The 18,068-nt window shown below is 43.8% G+C and overlaps 1 protein-coding gene across 5 annotated transcripts in view; it reads left to right on the top strand.

Moving 5' to 3' along the window:
• LOC102461639 (dipeptidase 2) overlaps window positions 1-10,122 on the top strand; it is a 40,241-nt gene extending 30,119 nt beyond the window's left edge. For 3 of the 5 annotated variants that reach the window (XM_014572551.4, XM_014572552.4, XM_006121104.4), the window contains 6 exons: window positions 3,606-3,675; window positions 4,631-4,807; window positions 5,456-5,543; window positions 6,475-6,550; window positions 8,342-8,477; window positions 9,779-10,122. In XM_014572551.4, coding sequence (XP_014428037.1) covers window positions 3,606-3,675; window positions 4,631-4,807; window positions 5,456-5,543; window positions 6,475-6,550; window positions 8,342-8,477; window positions 9,779-9,967 — 736 coding nt within the window. In that variant the 3' untranslated portion in view covers window positions 9,968-10,122. Of the gene's footprint in view, window positions 1-3,605; window positions 3,676-4,630; window positions 4,808-5,455; window positions 5,544-6,474; window positions 6,551-7,029; window positions 7,154-8,341; window positions 8,480-9,778 lie in introns of those variants that run through there. The other 2 variants (XR_016350496.1, XM_089781448.1) reach the window with 2 other exon arrangements.
• Window positions 10,123-18,068: the final 7,946 nt, after the last annotated feature.

Consider the following 18,068-nt stretch of genomic DNA (forward strand, 5'->3'; position numbering starts at 1 on the left):
TTAGTTTGTTTTTAAGCAGAGAGAGGCAGGTGATTAAGATAACCAAAGGCTTGTCATTTAAGTAATTGAAGGATCATTACATAATCATGAAAACGTTGCCATGTAGGAATAAATAGAAATAAACATTTCCAGGCAGGAATAAATAGTGGTGTGCTCCCGGGGTCTGTACTGAGACCAGCATTGTTCATCTTATTAATAAATAATATTGAAAAAGGGGTAAAGAGTGAAGTGGAAAATTAGCAGATGATTCAAAATTATTCAAAAGTCCAAAGCTGACAGCAAAGAATTGTAAAGGGATCTCACAAAACTGTGTGATTGGTCAAAACTATGTCAGATGGAATTCAGTGTTAATAAATGCAAAGTAATGCACATGGAAAATTATAATCCCAACTGTACATACAAAACAGTGGGTTTAAAGTAGCTGTTACCACTCAAGAAAGAGCTCTTGGAGTCATTGTGGATAGTGACCTGAAAACATCTGCCCAGTGAAAGTGCATTATGATGAGTGCAGTAGCAATCTAAAAAGCTAACAGAACACTGGGAATCATTAGCAAAGGAATAGATAATATGACTGAAAATATTATATCCCCTCTATAAAAGCTGGGGGTCTGCCAGCCTACAGGCCATCCCCAGCCAAAACAGTTGTGCAGACTGGCCTAGAAGTACTGGCAGGCCACGAGGGGAAGGCCTGTCTATTCCATGGCACAGGCCTCTCATTCCCACCATTGCCCTACCTTCTCCGCGCATAGCACCCTGTCCCCCAAGGATGTGGCCTTTGGGATTACCAGGGGGGCCTGGTGCAGTGTGGCAGCAGTGGTCACCCCTCCCCCCACTCCCCACTTCACTCCACTCCACTTCCCCATGCTCGTGCGGGAGGCCACGTAGCACTGCCCTCCCCTGTTAACTCTTAGGCCACGTCCCTCAGAGGCTGGGGTACTGTGGGGGGAAGAGGGCAGGGCAATGGTGGATAAGGATGGGGCTGGAGTGATAGGAACAGATAGACTCCCCCTCCTCACAGCCTGCTGGTATTCCCATGCCTGATTGTGCCACTGCTCTGACTGGGGAGAGCCTATAGGCTAGGAGCTTGAGATCCCTGATACAGATTTGGAAAAGATACAGAGAAGGGCAACAGAAATGATTAGGGGTAAGGCACAACTTCCATGTGAGGAGAAATTACAATGCCTTGGAAAAGAAATGACTCCTGGGTGGGGAGATACGGTAGACTTCTAGAAAATCATGAATGGAGTGAAAAAATTGAATCAGAAAATGTTATCTACTCCTTTAATATAGCACAAGATGCTGACCCAATTAAATGTATAGGCAGCAGATTTAAAACAAACAACAGATGTTATTTCCTCAGTCAACCTGTAGAACTCTTTGCCAGGAGATGGTGGAAAGGCCCAAACCATAACAGGGTCCCAATAAGAATGAAATAAGTTCAGGGAGGCTAGGTCCATCAGTGGCTCAGGATGGGCAGGGATGGTGTCCCTTGCTTCTGTTTGCCAGAAACTCCAGAAGCTAGAAATGAGCAAAGAGGAATGGGTCACTTGATGATTGCCTCTTCTGTGTATTCCTTCTGAAGCACCTGGCATTGGCTACTATAGAAAGACAGGATACTGAGCTAAATGGACCATTGGTCTTACTCAGTATGGCCGTCCTGATGTTCTTATCTAGAATCCAGATGTATCTGTGCCCTGCTGTAACCCACCAGACCCCACTCCACTTCCACAGCTGAGATAGAGCCCAGGAGTCCTGACAGTCTCTCTCTCTCTGCGGAGTTAGTAACAAAATAAGAATGTACATGAACATTTTAAGCTTAAATTGTGTCCCTTAAGTGACCTGCCACAACGTATCGAAACATGTTAATGTTAGAACTGAGTGGAGCTAATATTTATTCATTTTTGTTTCTTTTACATAGGAATTAGATACAGTGCTCCTGCCAGCTAATGGCTACATTATCTTCCAAAACCTAGAGTTTTCAAGTGCCTTAAAACTTCCTAGCAGGTCCTGGAAAGATGTGATGTTTGGGAAGGTGGACAGGATCAGCCCCCTGATCCCAATGTTCTGCTTGGCTTGTACTGAGCATACTCAGTATTCCACTGCTGAAGCTTCTTTGCTCAATCTTCCCCTGCATATCTCTTGATGCCCTGACTTGCTCCCTACTATTGTGGCATGCACAAGTCACCCCCCCACCCCACCAAAATCTGAAATGACACCCTGCTTCCTCTTTCTGCAGATTTTTATAGGGTCAGCCTCTCTCCACAGAATTGTGCAGCAGGGAAAATGTCATTGCAAGTCTCCTTCCGATTGCTGCACTTCTGTCTTGGTGTGAGAGGGGTTCACACACATCGGCTGTGTCTACATTGGCCCCTATTCCGTAATAGGGATGCAAATGTAGCACTTTGGAATAGGCAAATCCGCGGGGGATTTAAATATCCCCCGCGGCATTTGCATTTGCATGGCTGCCGCTTTTTTCCAGCTTGTAGATAAGCCGGAGAAAAGCGCCAGTCTGGACGCGATCCTCCGGAAAATAAGCTCTTCAAAGTAGGAATAAGAGATCCTCCGGAAAAGAGCTTATTTTCCAGAGGATTGCGCCCAGACTGGCGCTTTTCTCCAGCTTATCTACAAGCCGGAAAAAAGCGGCAGCCATGAAAATGCAAATGCCGCGGGGGATATTTAAATCCCCCGCGGATTTGCCTATTCCAAAGTGCTACATTTGCATCCCTATTACGGAATAGGGGCCAATGTAGACACAGCCATCTAGTCTTAGAGGGACTCTTAACTGAGGTATTTGTGATGTAGACATCCAGCTCTGGGACTTGCACTGTACCAGTTCTTTCCACCAGCCGCTTTTGAGCAATAACATTCTATGCTGGGTTCAAACTGATGACCTTACTCCCAAAGCCTGCAAATCATACTGCTAATCGCTGAGTCCCACACAGGGGTGAAGAGCTAACAGTAGGAAATGGCCCTGCATAACTGTTCCTGACTACTTGTCTAGTCTTGCGCTCCAGTTTCTCATGTCCACTTCTTACAGAGCCACTGTCATATCTTTCTGCACTGTCTCCAGGTCCATGGATTGTCTTTCTTGAATTGCTCTGGAAGACCACTACGCTCTGATTCATTCTAAAGACCCGCTTTCTGCTGCAATACCACCAGAAATAAGTCATTTAAAAAGTAACCTGTTCCCATGCCTCACCCAGACCTAAGAATCACCCCACTATTCCTTGCTGTAATTCCTTTTCCTTTTCACCCAAATTGCCCTGTCAGATGGTGTGAGTGCAATTTTAAGAGCGAGCCTAGTTTTAGTGAAAGATACCCAATTGATAGCCCTGACTTCTGCTAGTGAGCCCTAGAAGTGATGCAGCATTAGACAGCATGCACTGCCTCCAACTGCCTCGCCCATGGGAACTGTTCTGACTGGGCCGAGTAATGCCTAAAAGTGAGATTCATGACACAAGAATGTCATTGCACGAATGACAGTGACGTCATGCTCTCATATGACTTCAGGGAGAGGGCTTTTTACTGTGTTCATGTGAAATGTGATTGTTTGGATCTAGTCCACTAGAATAATGCAACGGTGTCTACATCTTTTCTTTTTGAAGGGCAGAATCTTCATCAAAGGGCGTACATAACTTTTATCCTTATGTGACTGGGCTGAGTTCATTTGGCAAAGTAAGAATCGCTCCTCCATGGCAATCTAAGCAAACTTTTCTATCATTAACGACCTCAGAGATTCTGATTTTTTTTAAAGGCAATTTGTCTTAAGAGATTTAATTACTATAAATTGTAGATGGGCTTGGAAGAGGGGATTCAGAACTTAATAGTAGTGAGAGAGTAAAATATATGAAGAGAATGTGACTCTGTCTAGTCCTGTTGCATGTAATAAAAACTGTGTTCTTACTATACAATTCTGTAGACTTTTCCCCATCCTACAGAAAGGATTTCTGTATCACTTTCTCAGAATGGGCTATGTAGAAGGTCAGAGGGCAGGATTCCTCAGGACCTGAGATTATAGCTTGCAAGACAGGTGGGAGGAGCACAAAGGGTCAAGTGCTCCTCCTGGCCTTGGTGGAAAGAGAAAAGGGCAAGGCCAGCACCTCTCCTCTTCCAGCCACACACTGCCTGGTGCAAGGCAGCAGCTTCCTAGCAAAGCTGGGCAAAAAGATGAGTGTGGATGGGAAATGGATTTTTTGTGCAAAAACAGAAGCACAGGTGCCCTGGTGGCCATTCTTTTAATGGCAATCAGAGCTTTCTTGTGAGAGAGCGTCCATACAGTCTGGACACTCTCTTGCACAAAAATTGCTTTTCCGATGCGCTTTTGCAGTGTGAAGTACACAATATATAGTGAATTTTCAAGATGTGTATATTATATATGTCTGAACTTTTAAAAACTTCATAGCTGCTGTTAACATTGAGAAGGAGACTCCATGATGTGTGAATGTATCCCCATTAGAGAAACTATTAGGAAGCCTGTGCTAGCCACAAAAAATACTCAAGTAGAGACTCATACTCACTTTTATGACAGCTGCAGAATGTATGTACAGTGTATTTAGTCACATATAGCTGTTTAACTCCTCTCTTCTAAAAGAATGCAATACTAATACTGCTGTCTGTAAATCTGTGTTAGGAAGTGGTGATGGAAATGAATCGATTGGGGATGATGATAGATTTATCCCATACATCAGACTCCACAGCAAAAATGGTTCTTAATATCTCCAGAGCACCAGTCATTTTTAGTCATTCTTCATCCTTCTCTGTTTGTAACCATTCAAGAAATGTTCCTGATGATATTCTTCAGACTTTGGTGAGTGACTTGAAAAAATTTCACTCCTCTGGCTGGCCCAAGACAATCCCATGCATAGAGGATTCAATATGTACTTCTCTTCCAGTCATCTCTGAAGTCAATTCACTAATAGTCGTAAGCAGATTCTAGGCATCAGGGGGGTAAGCTGGAATAACTTGAAAAACAATGAATAGTGTAGCAGCACCTTAAAGACTAACAAAACATGCAGTGGATTGTGCACACAGAAGCTCATGATACCATCTATGTGTTTTATTAGTCTTTAAGGTGCTGCTAGACTATTTGTTGTTTTTTAAAGATTTTCCAGATTCTAAGCAATAAGTTAAGCATTTGCTCCTCGAGGCTGTGGTTTTGGGTTATATTCAGTACGAGTGCAAAGTTGCAATGATTGCTGGTACGTTGAAAATAAATTCTTGAGATGAGAGGACGTTGAATTGATTTAAAATGATCACTATAGTAAATGGAGTTATGCTGATTTACACCAAATTAGGAGTGGATAAGGGGTAGGAAGGCAGCAGCTTATTTTCTCAACTGCCCTTCACATGTAAAATGTATTGATGGACTCTAGATGGAGTTGTGATCATCCCTTGAGAGTGACCATTACACAGAGCCCATGAATACCTGCTCACAAAATGTCCCTCTGTCTTTCAGAAAATAAAAAATGGAATTGTGATGGTGACTTTCTATTCAAAGGTGGTGGCCTGTGGAAGAGAGATTGTGAATATTTCAACTGTTGCAGGTTTGAATCTAATACATTGCAGTTCTGAATAATAATTCCTTCTTTAAATTTCTCCATGTCTGAGCTACATTTCAAGGATGACTCTTTGTTGTTGTAATGTAAACCTTTGCTCAACCCCCCATTGTGTACGTAACAGCCATGTATTGACTGGTACCACACATCTCTTTAGACTGCAGATGTAAATCTGATTGTTTTTAGAGTTTACATTTACTGAGCACAGGCTATTAATGAGAGTCACAAGCCATTAATAAGTGGTTTGTTAACTAACCCCTAACTGGGTGTTACTCTAGGAAAAATCCTGACAGTAAATAGTCTAGTCCACGGCTCCACTTGCCGCACTGGAGATCAATCTTCTGGTGTTTGATTTAGTGGGTCTAGGAAGAACCTACTGAGTCGAATGCCGAGGGCACCCCAGTCAGCTCCAGTACTCCAATTCCTTGTGAGGGGTAAGGGAAGTCAATGGGAGCATGTCGACTCCAGTTACGTTATTTACATAGCTGGAGTCATGTACCTTAAGCCATCCTTCTGGGTCTAATACATATCTGTCCTGAGTAGAAAAAAGCCAGACATGTTGGAATATTATGGGCCATGCAATTTTCATTACTATATAAAGGTGTTTCTAGAGAGTGAATGTCCTGCATGTGAGGCAATCATATTCCTCAAATCACTTTTCATCAGTCTAGTTATTTTAGTTTCAAGATGACTAGCTACTGCACTGAATACAAAATATCAAGTTAAGCACCAGTAAGTGTCAATGGCCCGTCACTTGCAACACAGTTTTTTAGCCAGTCTTATAAATGTATCTTCTGATGTCACATATTTAGGTGAGCTTAGTGCTAAGTCTAAATATTGTGTGAAATACAATATGGGTCTGAAATAGTTTCCTCTTGCCATGTGCTTTGACATTGTTTTCTGTGGTATTTTCTTGTAGATCATTTTGACCACATAAAGAAAGTTGCAGGCTCAAAATCAATTGGAATTGGTGGTGACTACGATGGAGTGGATCAGTTAGTAAAGCAATCTATACATTCAAAACTGAAGTGCTCTTCCGAGCATGAGGGTTTTCTTTCCATTCTTTTGAAAAAGGCAGACTACAGCAATTGGAGCAAATTGTCTTGAAACACACTTTGAAAAGCAAGGGCTTGATCGTTCCCTTCTAGATCAGTGGGCAGATACGTTTAATTTGGTGTGGGGTGGAAATGAGCTTGCCCGTACAGCAATCCTCCTACTGTCTTCCTAACCTGACAGGTGCCCTCTTTGAAGTCATGGATTTGCAAGTGCCAGCAATTAATGGCAGGAAAGCTAAGCCGCCTCAAACTGTGAGCTCTTTTGTGAGCCCATTTGTACTGAACAATGGTTCTTCCCCTTGCCTAAGCAAGCAAGGAAGGACCACGTGAAGCATGGCTAAGGCTTCCATTGGTTCCTGAGAGGTAGGGGCTTAGAGGGCAACACTCTGTTGTGTAACAGGCCTCTCTTCTCTTCAAAGCAAACAACCTGATCTCTGCACCATGGCTCCCCCTGCTCACGCCTGAAGTTGGGGTATTATGTGGCCCATCATAATACGTGCGCTGTAGCATCAGTCTAGGCTGCTTGGCACTTTCCTGCTTACAGTTAAGTTTTTCTCCTTTCCTCTTCTGTTCGCTCTTGATCTTGCCCATCTTCCTTGCTTGTTTCAGAGAAACTTGGGCACCTTCAGATGGTGTAGAGCACAAAAAAGCCTGCGCCCACAGGGACTTTCTGTAACTATCAGTGGAATCTCCTACAGTTAACAATTGGGCTACAGTTAACACTGCAGCGCTACTTCAGGATATCCTCCCAAAATAGCTCTCCCACGTCTTAACAGCAAGTCCATTATTTTGAAATATAATGGGCTCGCTATTCCGACATCCCTGTAAATCTCATTCAACGAGGAGTAAGGGATGTTTTGGAATAGAGGGTTATTTTGAAATTTGGTACTGTGTAGACAGTGCCAAATTGCAAAATAAGCTATTTTGAAATGGACTCAAAATAAGCTATGCAATGTGTGTAGCTCAAATTGCATAGCTTATTTCGAGCTATGGGTGCAGTGTACACACAGCCTTGGAGATTATTGTCTTATACACAGAGAGAACTGATGAATACCAGTTATGCATAGGCTTATCTGCTTACTTCTAGCTCCCTTTGGGTGACAGGAATTACACAACAGACATCAAATTGTTTATTGTATTCCCTTCAAATTGGAGGGTTGAATGGAGTTTTCTTTGCCCCAACTCCCATTGAGCTCAAAACTGGTATTTCTCTTAGGATGTTGTCCTCATATCATTCTGATAAATGACTTAAAGTGAATACTATAGTACAAAAACGGTCAATTGTTCCTGTATCTTATGCATACAGACTCTTTTTAACAGTATAAAATGTCATAGGTATTGTGCACTATAGCCTTCTGTTGCATGGACGTTTTCCTGGCCATCAGAAATGGTATATAGAGGATGATGAGTTATTAATTAAGGAGTGGAAGTTTTTAATACTGTCCATGCTGCTTTGGTGTCTGAACAGAATATAGACTGCATAGTTTAGTCCCACTAAAAGATAATTCATGCAGAAAGAATTTTGTTTGGATGGCTCTGAGACTCAACACTTTTCCCAAGGAAGTCAGCTGGATTTTTTATTTTGACATAATGGAAGGAGAATTGAGTCCTCTGGTGACTTATTCGTCAGTGTAACTGAACCCTTGCCATAATCATTAAAAAACCCATCTCTACATTATTCGTCCAGAAGGATGGGTTATTTGGTTCATCATTCTGTTGTTGTTCCTACAGATTCCCAGAAGGACTGGAAGACGTTTCAAAATACCCTGGATTGATTGAGGAACTTCTGAGAAGAGGTTGGACTGAAGAAGAACTGAAAGGGGTTTTAAGGGAAAACTTAATCCGTGTTTTCAAGGAGGTGGAAAACGTAAGATTACAAGCAGTTGCAAAATTATTTTGACCAGCACTGAATTTCTGGTTGTTGCCACAGGGAAAAAGAGACTGTGTGCCCAAAATCTCCCCTCCCCTTTTGTTTGTTTGTTTGTTGTGAAGAAAGAACATGAAAAACAGGACAGGGAGTTAATGTGAAGATTCAAAATGGCTCTTGGAAAGCAAAAGTTAGAAAAGAGGCAAGGGGAAGAGCACGGATGGGAAAACACAGAACCAGTTTCTTTTTAAAGAAGACTCCAGTAACTGCAGTGGTTGTTTAATTCTAAATTAAATTACTTCTCAGTTTGCTAGCTACAAATGTACCACCATTGGGACTATCCCTTGAGTTCTAAAGATGTCCATGTCTGATTCTGAATTTTACGTGTGCAGCTGGCTGTTGCCAGGCACAATGTCAGGAAGTCTTCATGATACCTAATCCACCTTTCACTGACTTAAATAATTCGGAAGGGTTAAAAATTGCTAGAGAAGTTTGTCTTTGAATAAAGACTGTTAACTGACTAAAGTGGAGATACTGATTCAGTTTAGTTGGAGGTCTCCAGTAGATATCCACAACAGACATTTACCAAAAGATTTACATGCTATTACTTTACCCGGATGTGTGCACAGCAGGCTCTGAGAAATCTTTTGTTTAAGAAACTCATGAGAGTGCAGTAGATTAGATTAAGATAACTAAGGGTATGTCTACACTACCCTCCTGTTTCGAAGTAGGAGGGTAATGTAGGCATACCACACTTGCAAATGAAGCCTGGGATTTGAATTTCCCGGGCTTAATTTGCATAAACCGGGAGCCGCCATTTTTAAATCCCGGCTAGTTCGAACCCCGTGCCGCGCGGCTACACGCGGCACGGAGTAGCTAGTTCGGATTAGGCTTCCTAATCTGAACTAGTTGTACTCCTCATGGAATGTACTCCTCATGGAATGAGGAGTACAGCTAGTTCGGATTAGGAAGCCTAATCCGAACTAGCTACTCCGTGCCGCGTGTAGCCGCGCGGCACGGGGTTCGAACTAGCCAGGATTTAAAAATGGCGGCTCCCAGTTTATGCAAATGAAGCCCGGGAAATTCAAATCCCGGGCTTCATTTGCAAGTGCGGTATGCCTACATTACCCTCCTACTTCGAAATAGGAGGGTAGTGTAGACATACCCTAAGTTGCTTTCCTGAATATATTTTGCAATACAGTTCTAGAATGGCCTGCTTGAATTAACAGTTATGTTATAAGACTCTCAATAAATGTGTTACAAGTCTGATTTCTAGGGCAATACTATTTGAATTTTTCCAGGTGAGGAATATCATGAATGAGAGTGAGAATGAGAATGAAATCCCACAAGAAGAGGTGCAAAATTCCTGTCGTTTAGACCTCAGAAAACCTCCTATTGCAACTTCCTGTGGATCTCCTTCTGTGGTACAGCTATTCGGTCTAATGTTCATTACTGTAATAATATTGCATTTCCAATGCATTGAAACCTGATGGTTCAAAAGGGTTATTGAATACACATACCCAAACAACATTACATGTAGAGTGAACTGCAATGCAAGTGGATAAGTCTTCTGCTTAGCTACAAAGTTGTACCTCAAAGATGTGTTAATAATATTAAACCTTTAGCCATAATTTCTAAGAACCTCCTACATATGGTAAAGATTACTTTTTCTTAAGTGCTTAGATAGCAATGTATGACATTCTAAGGGCATGATTCTGCTTCGTGCTGAATACTCTTGGATCCACTGATGTTGAAGGAAGCTGGTAATGCCCAGTACCTCAGGTCGGATTCTATGCCATGTGCAAGGCCCGTGGTTTACAGTTTTTATTTTGTTTAAAATTCCCTGGAAAGTTTAGTGTTTATTACAGTGGTCTTTAACCTTTTTAATCACAAGATCGCTTTTTCAATTTAAGTGCAATGTAAGATCTACCTCAAACCCAAAGATCCTTGCCCAGCTTCCTTCTTCCCCCGCTCCACCCCTTCTCCGAGGCTTCATCCTACTCACTCCATCCCCCTTCTTCCTTGAATCTCACTCACTTTTCACCAGGCTGGGGTAGGAGGTTGGGGTGCAGGCTCTGGTCTTGGGCCAAGGGGTTTGGAGTGGGGCGGGAATGCCCTGAAGGTAGGGAGGTGGGGGTGGGTTCTGGAGTGGACTAGGGGATACAGCATTTGCCGGGGGAGCGCAGTGTTGGGGGCTTGAGTCCTGCCCCTGTTCCACCCATGCTGGGAGCAGCAGGACAGCAAAGACAGGCTGCCCCAGTGTTGGAGCTGGCTCCTGCATTTGGGAAGGAGTAGGGACCCGCTGGAGGTGGGGTGGGATCTCCAGTGAACTGAGGGATAGGGCATCAGCCTTTGGAGCACAGGATTGTGGGCTTCATCCCGCCCCCCTCCGCACACTCAGGCAGTGGCTGGGCAGCCAATACAGGCTGCCCCAGGGATGCACCTGGCTTCCGCATTAGGAAAGCAGAGTAAGGGCCCTTCTGAGGTAGGCTCTGGAGTATCCATGGGGCTAGGGTATTTGCCTGAGGAGGAGAGCAGCAAGGTTGTATGCTCAAGTCCCACCCACCCTGGGAGCAGGAAGACAGCTAGCTGTGCCACAGATGGAGCAGTAGAGTTAAGGTAAGCTAGTCTGGCCCTGTACCACTCCTGAAAGCAGCTGGCATGTACAGCAAGTGGCTCCATGTGCTGCCCTCATCTACAGGCACCAACCCCACAGGTTCTAATGGCACTTCTCCATTATTGATCAATGGGAGCTGCAGGAGTGGTGCTGTAGGCAAGGACACCATGTGGAGATCCCTTGCTCTGCCTTTCTCAGGGGCTGCAGGGACATGCTGGCCACTTCCAGGAGCACAACTGCCGCAGCAATAATTACTCCAGAGATGACAGGTTAGGAATTTTAGAACTCACTACTCAAAGAATTACATTTAAGCATAAGAGAGAAATGAAAGTTATGAAATGCACAGACCAGTCAAAACTCAAAAATAACCCACTTTGCAAGCAGTGACAGTAGTAACAATCTCCCATGTGCGTGTTGGGTCAGGAGATAAGAGTGAAGGACAGTGTGTGTTTGTGAGAATGACAGAGGCACACACACTTTGTGAGAGTGACAAAAATTAGCATTGCCAAGCTCCCTCCATCCCCTTCTTTTTGTGTGGAGATGAGGTACACAAGTGGGGGGAGGAGGGACACCCTGACATCAGCCCCCCACTTCTCCCTCCCACACCCTGCACAGTAAGAAGGAGGCTTCCAGGAGGCAGCTCAAAGGCAGAGGCAAGAACAGCATGACAGTGGGTGGAGGGGCAACTGAAGTGCCAGCACTTGATAGCTTCCCAGCCAAACTAGTCAGGATCACCTGTCAGAGGCTCCAAGATCTACTGGTAGATCCGAATCTACTGGTTGGTGACCACTGGTTTATTATAAAAATTTTAAAAATGGATGAAATTGAGTGCAGAAAAATAATGTCATGGTATTCTGGGTTAGTAAGAAAAAGGAACAAACAGCAAAATAGGAATATTTCAAGTAAAAGCAGCTTGTGTTGTGATTTATTTCTACACACATGCACATGTATGCATGTATCTTCCCCTACCTTTGCCTTACTTTAACAAATAGCCTAACCTAAGTGTAAATGCAAACTTATTATTAATATAAACATATCACCTAATGGAATGTTAGTAGATTTGCTTAATGTAATCAGTATTTTTATATATTTGAGATGTCCAAAATTTGAGTGAAAAATCAGTAAAAACTGAATAATATCTTTTTGGAAAACTTGGGAAGTACCAGAAGTACTAACCAAATGGATTTTTTTTAAATTTAAGTGTGAATTAACTGCCAGCTAAGTTTGTGACATTGTGACATCAGTCTGAGAAGGAAAAATACTTGGACTGTTTGAAGGGGAATGTGGCCTCTTTTGATTATTTTTTTGCCAGAAATTAAAGGATTCTATGAAATAACCAGGAGGCTATTTGATAAGCTACATTCTGTCCTTTATTTAATCTCATTTCAGTAACTGCCTTCACTTATGTCTCTGGGTGAGGAAAAGATTTTAGGTGCGGCTGGATCTGCCACAAGTGTTTGAATGCTGTTCACCATGGACAGAATGAAGTGTTTGAATGCTGTTCACCATGGACAGAATGGTTTATAAATGCTGCAATATCTTATTTTGAATCTCCAGTTTGTTGCTTTGAGCTGGAGGATGCTAAATAACAGGTGGCTACGTCTACACTGCAGGCTTCTTGCACAACAACTTTTTGCAGAAGAGATCTTCCGCAAAAAGTTCTCGTGCAAGAGCGCGTCCACACTGCCATGTGCTTTTGCTCAAGAGAGTGTCCGCATAGCCATTGACATTCTTGGACAAGAAAGCTTTTTTTCGCATAGGGGTTTCTTGCAAGAAACTCCTGTTCCCCATCCACACATGCCTTTTTGCACAAGAGCTTTTGCGCAAAAAGGCTTATTCCTTGTAGAAAGAGGATTAATTCTTGCACAAAACGCCCTGTCTTCTGACGATCTACTGTACTTTTTCTTGTGCAAAAACGTGCTTGCAGTGTGGACGCTCTTTTGCGCAAAAACTCTGCAGTGTAGACATATCCCAGGGGTGACCAACATGCGGCTCTTCAAAGAAAAAATTGTGGCACCCGCACCTGCAGCTCGGGGCTCTCAAAGAGCAGCGTGTTTCTGCACAGGATGCCGGTGCAGACTTCAAAATGGCCGGCCTTAAAAGGGCAATGTCTGCTCTGTTCTTAAAAGGGCTGCGGCAGGCCCTTTCCAAACACCATGGCCAGGGCTTTTTTTTTTTTCTCAACAACTTTTTTCCCTTGGCTCTTTTCGCTATATCCACCGCTATTTTGGCTCTTCATCTGTAATGGGTTGGCCACCCTGACACAGCCTATATGATCTGTTGTGGGTCCCATTGGGTCCTTTCTTCCTCTAGTACCCCAGGTGACCATTATTTATGATCATGACATCTATTGTTGCATGACATCTAGATGCCCTGAGAAAAAGTAGATCGTCAGAAGACAGGGCGTTTCTACCCACCAGCTCTATGGGTCAAATTCAGCCTGGAGTGAGCTGACATAACTTCTTTGACTTCAGTGGGAGTTGTTCCATGTTCATGAAGGAATCAATTTGACATCCTCAGGGCAACAAGGGCTGAATATCTGAATTGTTTATTGAAATTTAGATCTCTTCTAAATATGTCAGAATCAAGAGTCTGCCTTCCATTATAAGAACTTCACAGAATTATGCCGGTGTTTCCCTTTCCGTAGCCCTGTTTCTTTGCCCAGTTCCGGTTTTTGTTTTTGCAGATGCTAGTAAATGAACGTCTTATGAGTTATTAGTAAGGCTGCAAGTTTGTCATGGAGCTCATGGAAAAAACGGGTTCCATGACTTTCCAGGATCTCTGTGACTCTCCTAGGATAGTCTTGGGCCACTGGGATTCCTCCCCCAGCAGCAGGCATTTGGGTGTGGGAGGGTACTCAGGACCTAAGCTATGGGGGGGGGGGGCGTGTCTGTGGCTCTGGGCATTGCTTACCTTGGGAGCACCCCAGAAGCAGTGACATATCACCCTCAACTCCTAGGTGTATCCACAGCCAGGGGGCCTCCACACATTGCCTCCATCCACAAATGCTGCCCTGCAACTCTCATTGGCTGCTGTTTCCAGCTGCGAAGCCAATGCTCGGTATGAAGGCAATATGTGGATCTCCCTGGCTGTGCCTCTGCCTAGGAGCAGAGGGATGTCACCATTTCCAGGGGGCTGCACAGAGCCAGTCAGGGAGCCTGCTAATACTCCATCCCCAGTACCATCTGGGCCACATTCTTCTGTCCATGCCCTCAGCACCAGTCAGGGACTTGGGCTGTTTCCTCTAGAGCATCCATGCAACCTCTGGCCCACTTTCTCCCAAGGTTTAATCAGGAGTACACAGTACAAATCATGGACAGATCATGGGCCACAAATTTTTGTTTACTGCCCATGTCTTGTCCATGATTTTTACTAAAAATACCCATGACTGAAACATAATCTTAGTTACTAATAATAAAGCTGTCAGATGTTGTTTTGAACTTCCCCATGCTATGGAGGACAGCTGGAAAATATAGAGCATTCTTGGAGGAGATGATTATTAGGGTTGGCTGAAAAACTTCTTGTGAAAATTGCGTCTGATATTTTTGCCAATTAATTTCATGTGGTTTTCAATTGTCAGTGTTATTTTCTTGTTAAATTTGTATGCAGTTCAATTTTCAAGACCCACTTCTAGCACATAGTTAACATCCTGGCTGCATCATCAGCTATTTTGGCTTGTGGTTGTGCTAAAAGGATTACACTTCTGCAGGAAGTCTGAAATTGCCTCACCCTACCAGACACTACAGTGTTGCGCCTCTTGTTGATACTGGAAGTAGGTCTACACTACTGCAGTAAATTGACCTAAGGTGTGCAAATCCAGCTAGCTAAATAACGTAGCTGGGGTTAACATACCTTAACATACCTTAAGTTGAGTTACTGTGGGGTCTACACCATGGATAGTTGACAGGAGAAAATTGGCTTACCTTACTCGTCAATGGTAAAGTACTGGGGTCAACTAGTGAGGGATCCATGGTCAAGATGGTGGGTCTTCACTAGACCCTCTAAATCAGGGTGGGCTATAATTTTTGGTGGGGGGCCACTCCAAGATTTTGGAAAGTGGTCAAGGACCACACTTTTCTGTGGAGGAGATGCAGGGTCTACGATGGAGATTGGGTGCAGAAGGGTGCATGAGATAAGGGACTGGGGCACAGAAGACAGTGTGAGGTCTGAGAGGGAGTTTGGGTGGAGGGGGGGGTTGTGATCTGGGTCAGGGATTGTGGTGTAGGGTCAGGGAGGGAGTATGGGTGCAGGAGAGGATTCTGGCCTGGTGGAGGAGTGGGGGAGGGGAGGGTTTCAGAGTCTGGGAGGGAGCTGTGACCTGGGACAGGGGGATGCAGAGAGTTTGGATGGTGACCTGGGGGAGGGAGTTGGGCTGCAGGAGGGTCAGGGGTGCCAGAGATAGGCTTTGGCTGGGAGGCACTTACTTACGTGTCTCCTGGCCTGCAGCCCCCCCGAAGGCGGGCTGGGCTCCTGCCTACTGCAGCTCCAGACCACTTAAAATTGCAGGCTGTTCCCTTCACATGGCTCTCAGCTCTGGGAGGGGGAAGAGGCTCACGTTGCCCCAACCCCCAGGCCAATCTCTCAGCTCCTATTGGCTGGTTGCTTCCACCCAATAGGAGCTGAGGATTGGGCTGGAGGTGGGGAGATCACACAAAGCCTCTCCCTGCCTACAGAGCAGAGAGCTGCATGCACTGCATTTTCACTGCGGCAGCTGCATGCAGGAGGGTCTCAGGTAGGGTGATCCGAGGGCCGGATCCAGCGGCTTGGTGGGCTGGATCCAGCCCCGAGCCGTGTTTTGCCCAGCCCTGCTCTAAATTGACTATCAGTGCATTGATCTCAGAGCATCAGTCTGGCTGTAGTGTAGCTGTAGCGCAGGCATGTCCAAAGTCCGGCCCGCGGGCCAATTGCGGCCTGTGTTCTGGTTTAATACGGCCCCCCAGGTAATTTGGCAATATCTATCTTTTATGGCCCCCAACGAATCCATATGTATTGAGATGAATACATTGTAAAATCTCAGTTAATGTCAGTTGGTCTAAATCAGTTATAAATATATTTGGACACAACATGTATACTTGGTGTTATGTTCCTGTTCATATTTTTTGAACTTAAAAGTTGACAGACAACCTTTATTACCAATAATATGTAATGTACTTTACAATGTTCCTGACACATATTTCAGCTTCCTGGATTTTTTTTCATCTGGCCTTCAGATATGAAAGGCAGAGCGATTTAACACCTGTTTAGATTTGTCATCCATGTGACGAAATAAAAGTATGCCGTTTGCAATAAACTTTGCATAAAATAGTTAATTTGCATTTAATTTTAATGGTTCAAAGAATGTCAGGCAAAATGGTCGGCCCTCACGCATGTTCACTTCATCAAATCTGGCCCTCTTTGAAAAAAGTTTGGACACCCCTGCTGTAGCGTGACAGACAGGAGTCAGGTGCAGGTGTAACCCGCACACCTCTTGAGTGTGGTTCACTGTCCCATTTAGTGGAACTTAGACCATTTACAGAGAGAAAGAATAAGATAGCTCTACAACCTTGGCTGAGAGCTAACTGGCTTTTAGCTCAAGTGGTATAGGTTCATGCACTAAACTACAGCAGTCCCAGGCTTGGTTCCGCCTATTCGGCATTACACAGGGATTAATATGAAAGACATGAAGGGTTCAGCATCAATACTTGATTACTTTGGAAGTTATTTCTTGTTTAAATAAGTAACCAAAAATGTGCCTTATTCATCACCACTGTATCCTGCAGTCATGAGAGGACCAGGAAAGTTGGATTCCACAGACCGACTGTCCTAGATAAGATAGGCATGGAAATGCCAGGGATATGTCAACTCAGGATCCACTCCCAGCAGTAGTATAAGGATCTGTATTGCATCCTGCAGTTTCAAGCTCTCCTAGTTCCATAAGCTGGTCAGGGTTGGGATCATTGCTTGAAGTGAGGCTTTGGGGACGATTGTGTTTTGATGCAACCTGAGCTGGTCATGCTTAACTGAACTATCCAGTGGGGAACCAGGCCATTCTTGCCACAATAGACTCAGAGAAAATAGAATTTGCATTACATTTTGCAAAAAATCTTAAACTTGTAAAAAGAGGAATTTAATGTTCAAGAAATGTTCCTAAAAATAGGCACTTTAAAACCATTCCACTAAAATATTTCACCCAGCTCTAACTGCAGTATTGCCAGTCTCAGCGTTACAAATCAAGCACTTGGCTTAAAAAATTAGATTTTAAAATGTGGCTATTTTTTATTTGCCTTCTGATGTTTGAGTCTTTAGGTTCGAGGTTTTCTTTTACATGGTCATAAAGTTGAATCTTTTTCTATAGAGAGAGCTGAGATTCTTACATAATCACATGACTTAAGAAACTTAGGCTTTAATAAAAACAAATATTGAAAATACACAATAAAATTAAGTTTGCATTGCTGACTTTATAAAGCTGCTTTGATCACGTGCGGGATCCTGGAAGTCCCTTTACTACTCAGTAAATCTGTTTTTATTATGGCTTCTTTAGGTGATTGTTGTGTAAGGTAATTTATTGTAGCATTAAACAAAGGCCTGTAATTGAACTAAGAATGATCTTTGTAAAAAACCACATGATACCTAGATCATAGTAACAAAGAGAATGCTGATAATTTCTGTAATGCAAACAGGAAATCAAAGAGTCTCAGTCTGAAAGATCCTATACAGCACATCCACAAATAGGGTACGTCTAAACTACATGCCTCCGTCGACGGAGGCATGTAGATTAGCCAGATCGGCAGAGGGAAATGAAGCTGTGATTAAAATAATCGCGGCTTCATTTAAATTTAAATGGCTGCCCCGCTCTGCCGATCAGCTGTTTGTCGGCAGATCGGGGCAGTCTGGACACGATGCGCCGACAAAGAAGCCTTTCTTGATCGGCACAGGTAAACCTGGTTTCATGAGGCATACCTGTGCCGATCAAGAAAGGCTTCTTTGTCGGCGCG

The sequence above is a fragment of the Pelodiscus sinensis genome, chromosome 12 (genome assembly GCF_052426305.1).
Source record: "Pelodiscus sinensis isolate ZL-2025 chromosome 12, ASM5242630v1, whole genome shotgun sequence".
Classification (NCBI taxonomy): domain Eukaryota; kingdom Metazoa; phylum Chordata; order Testudines; family Trionychidae; genus Pelodiscus; species Pelodiscus sinensis.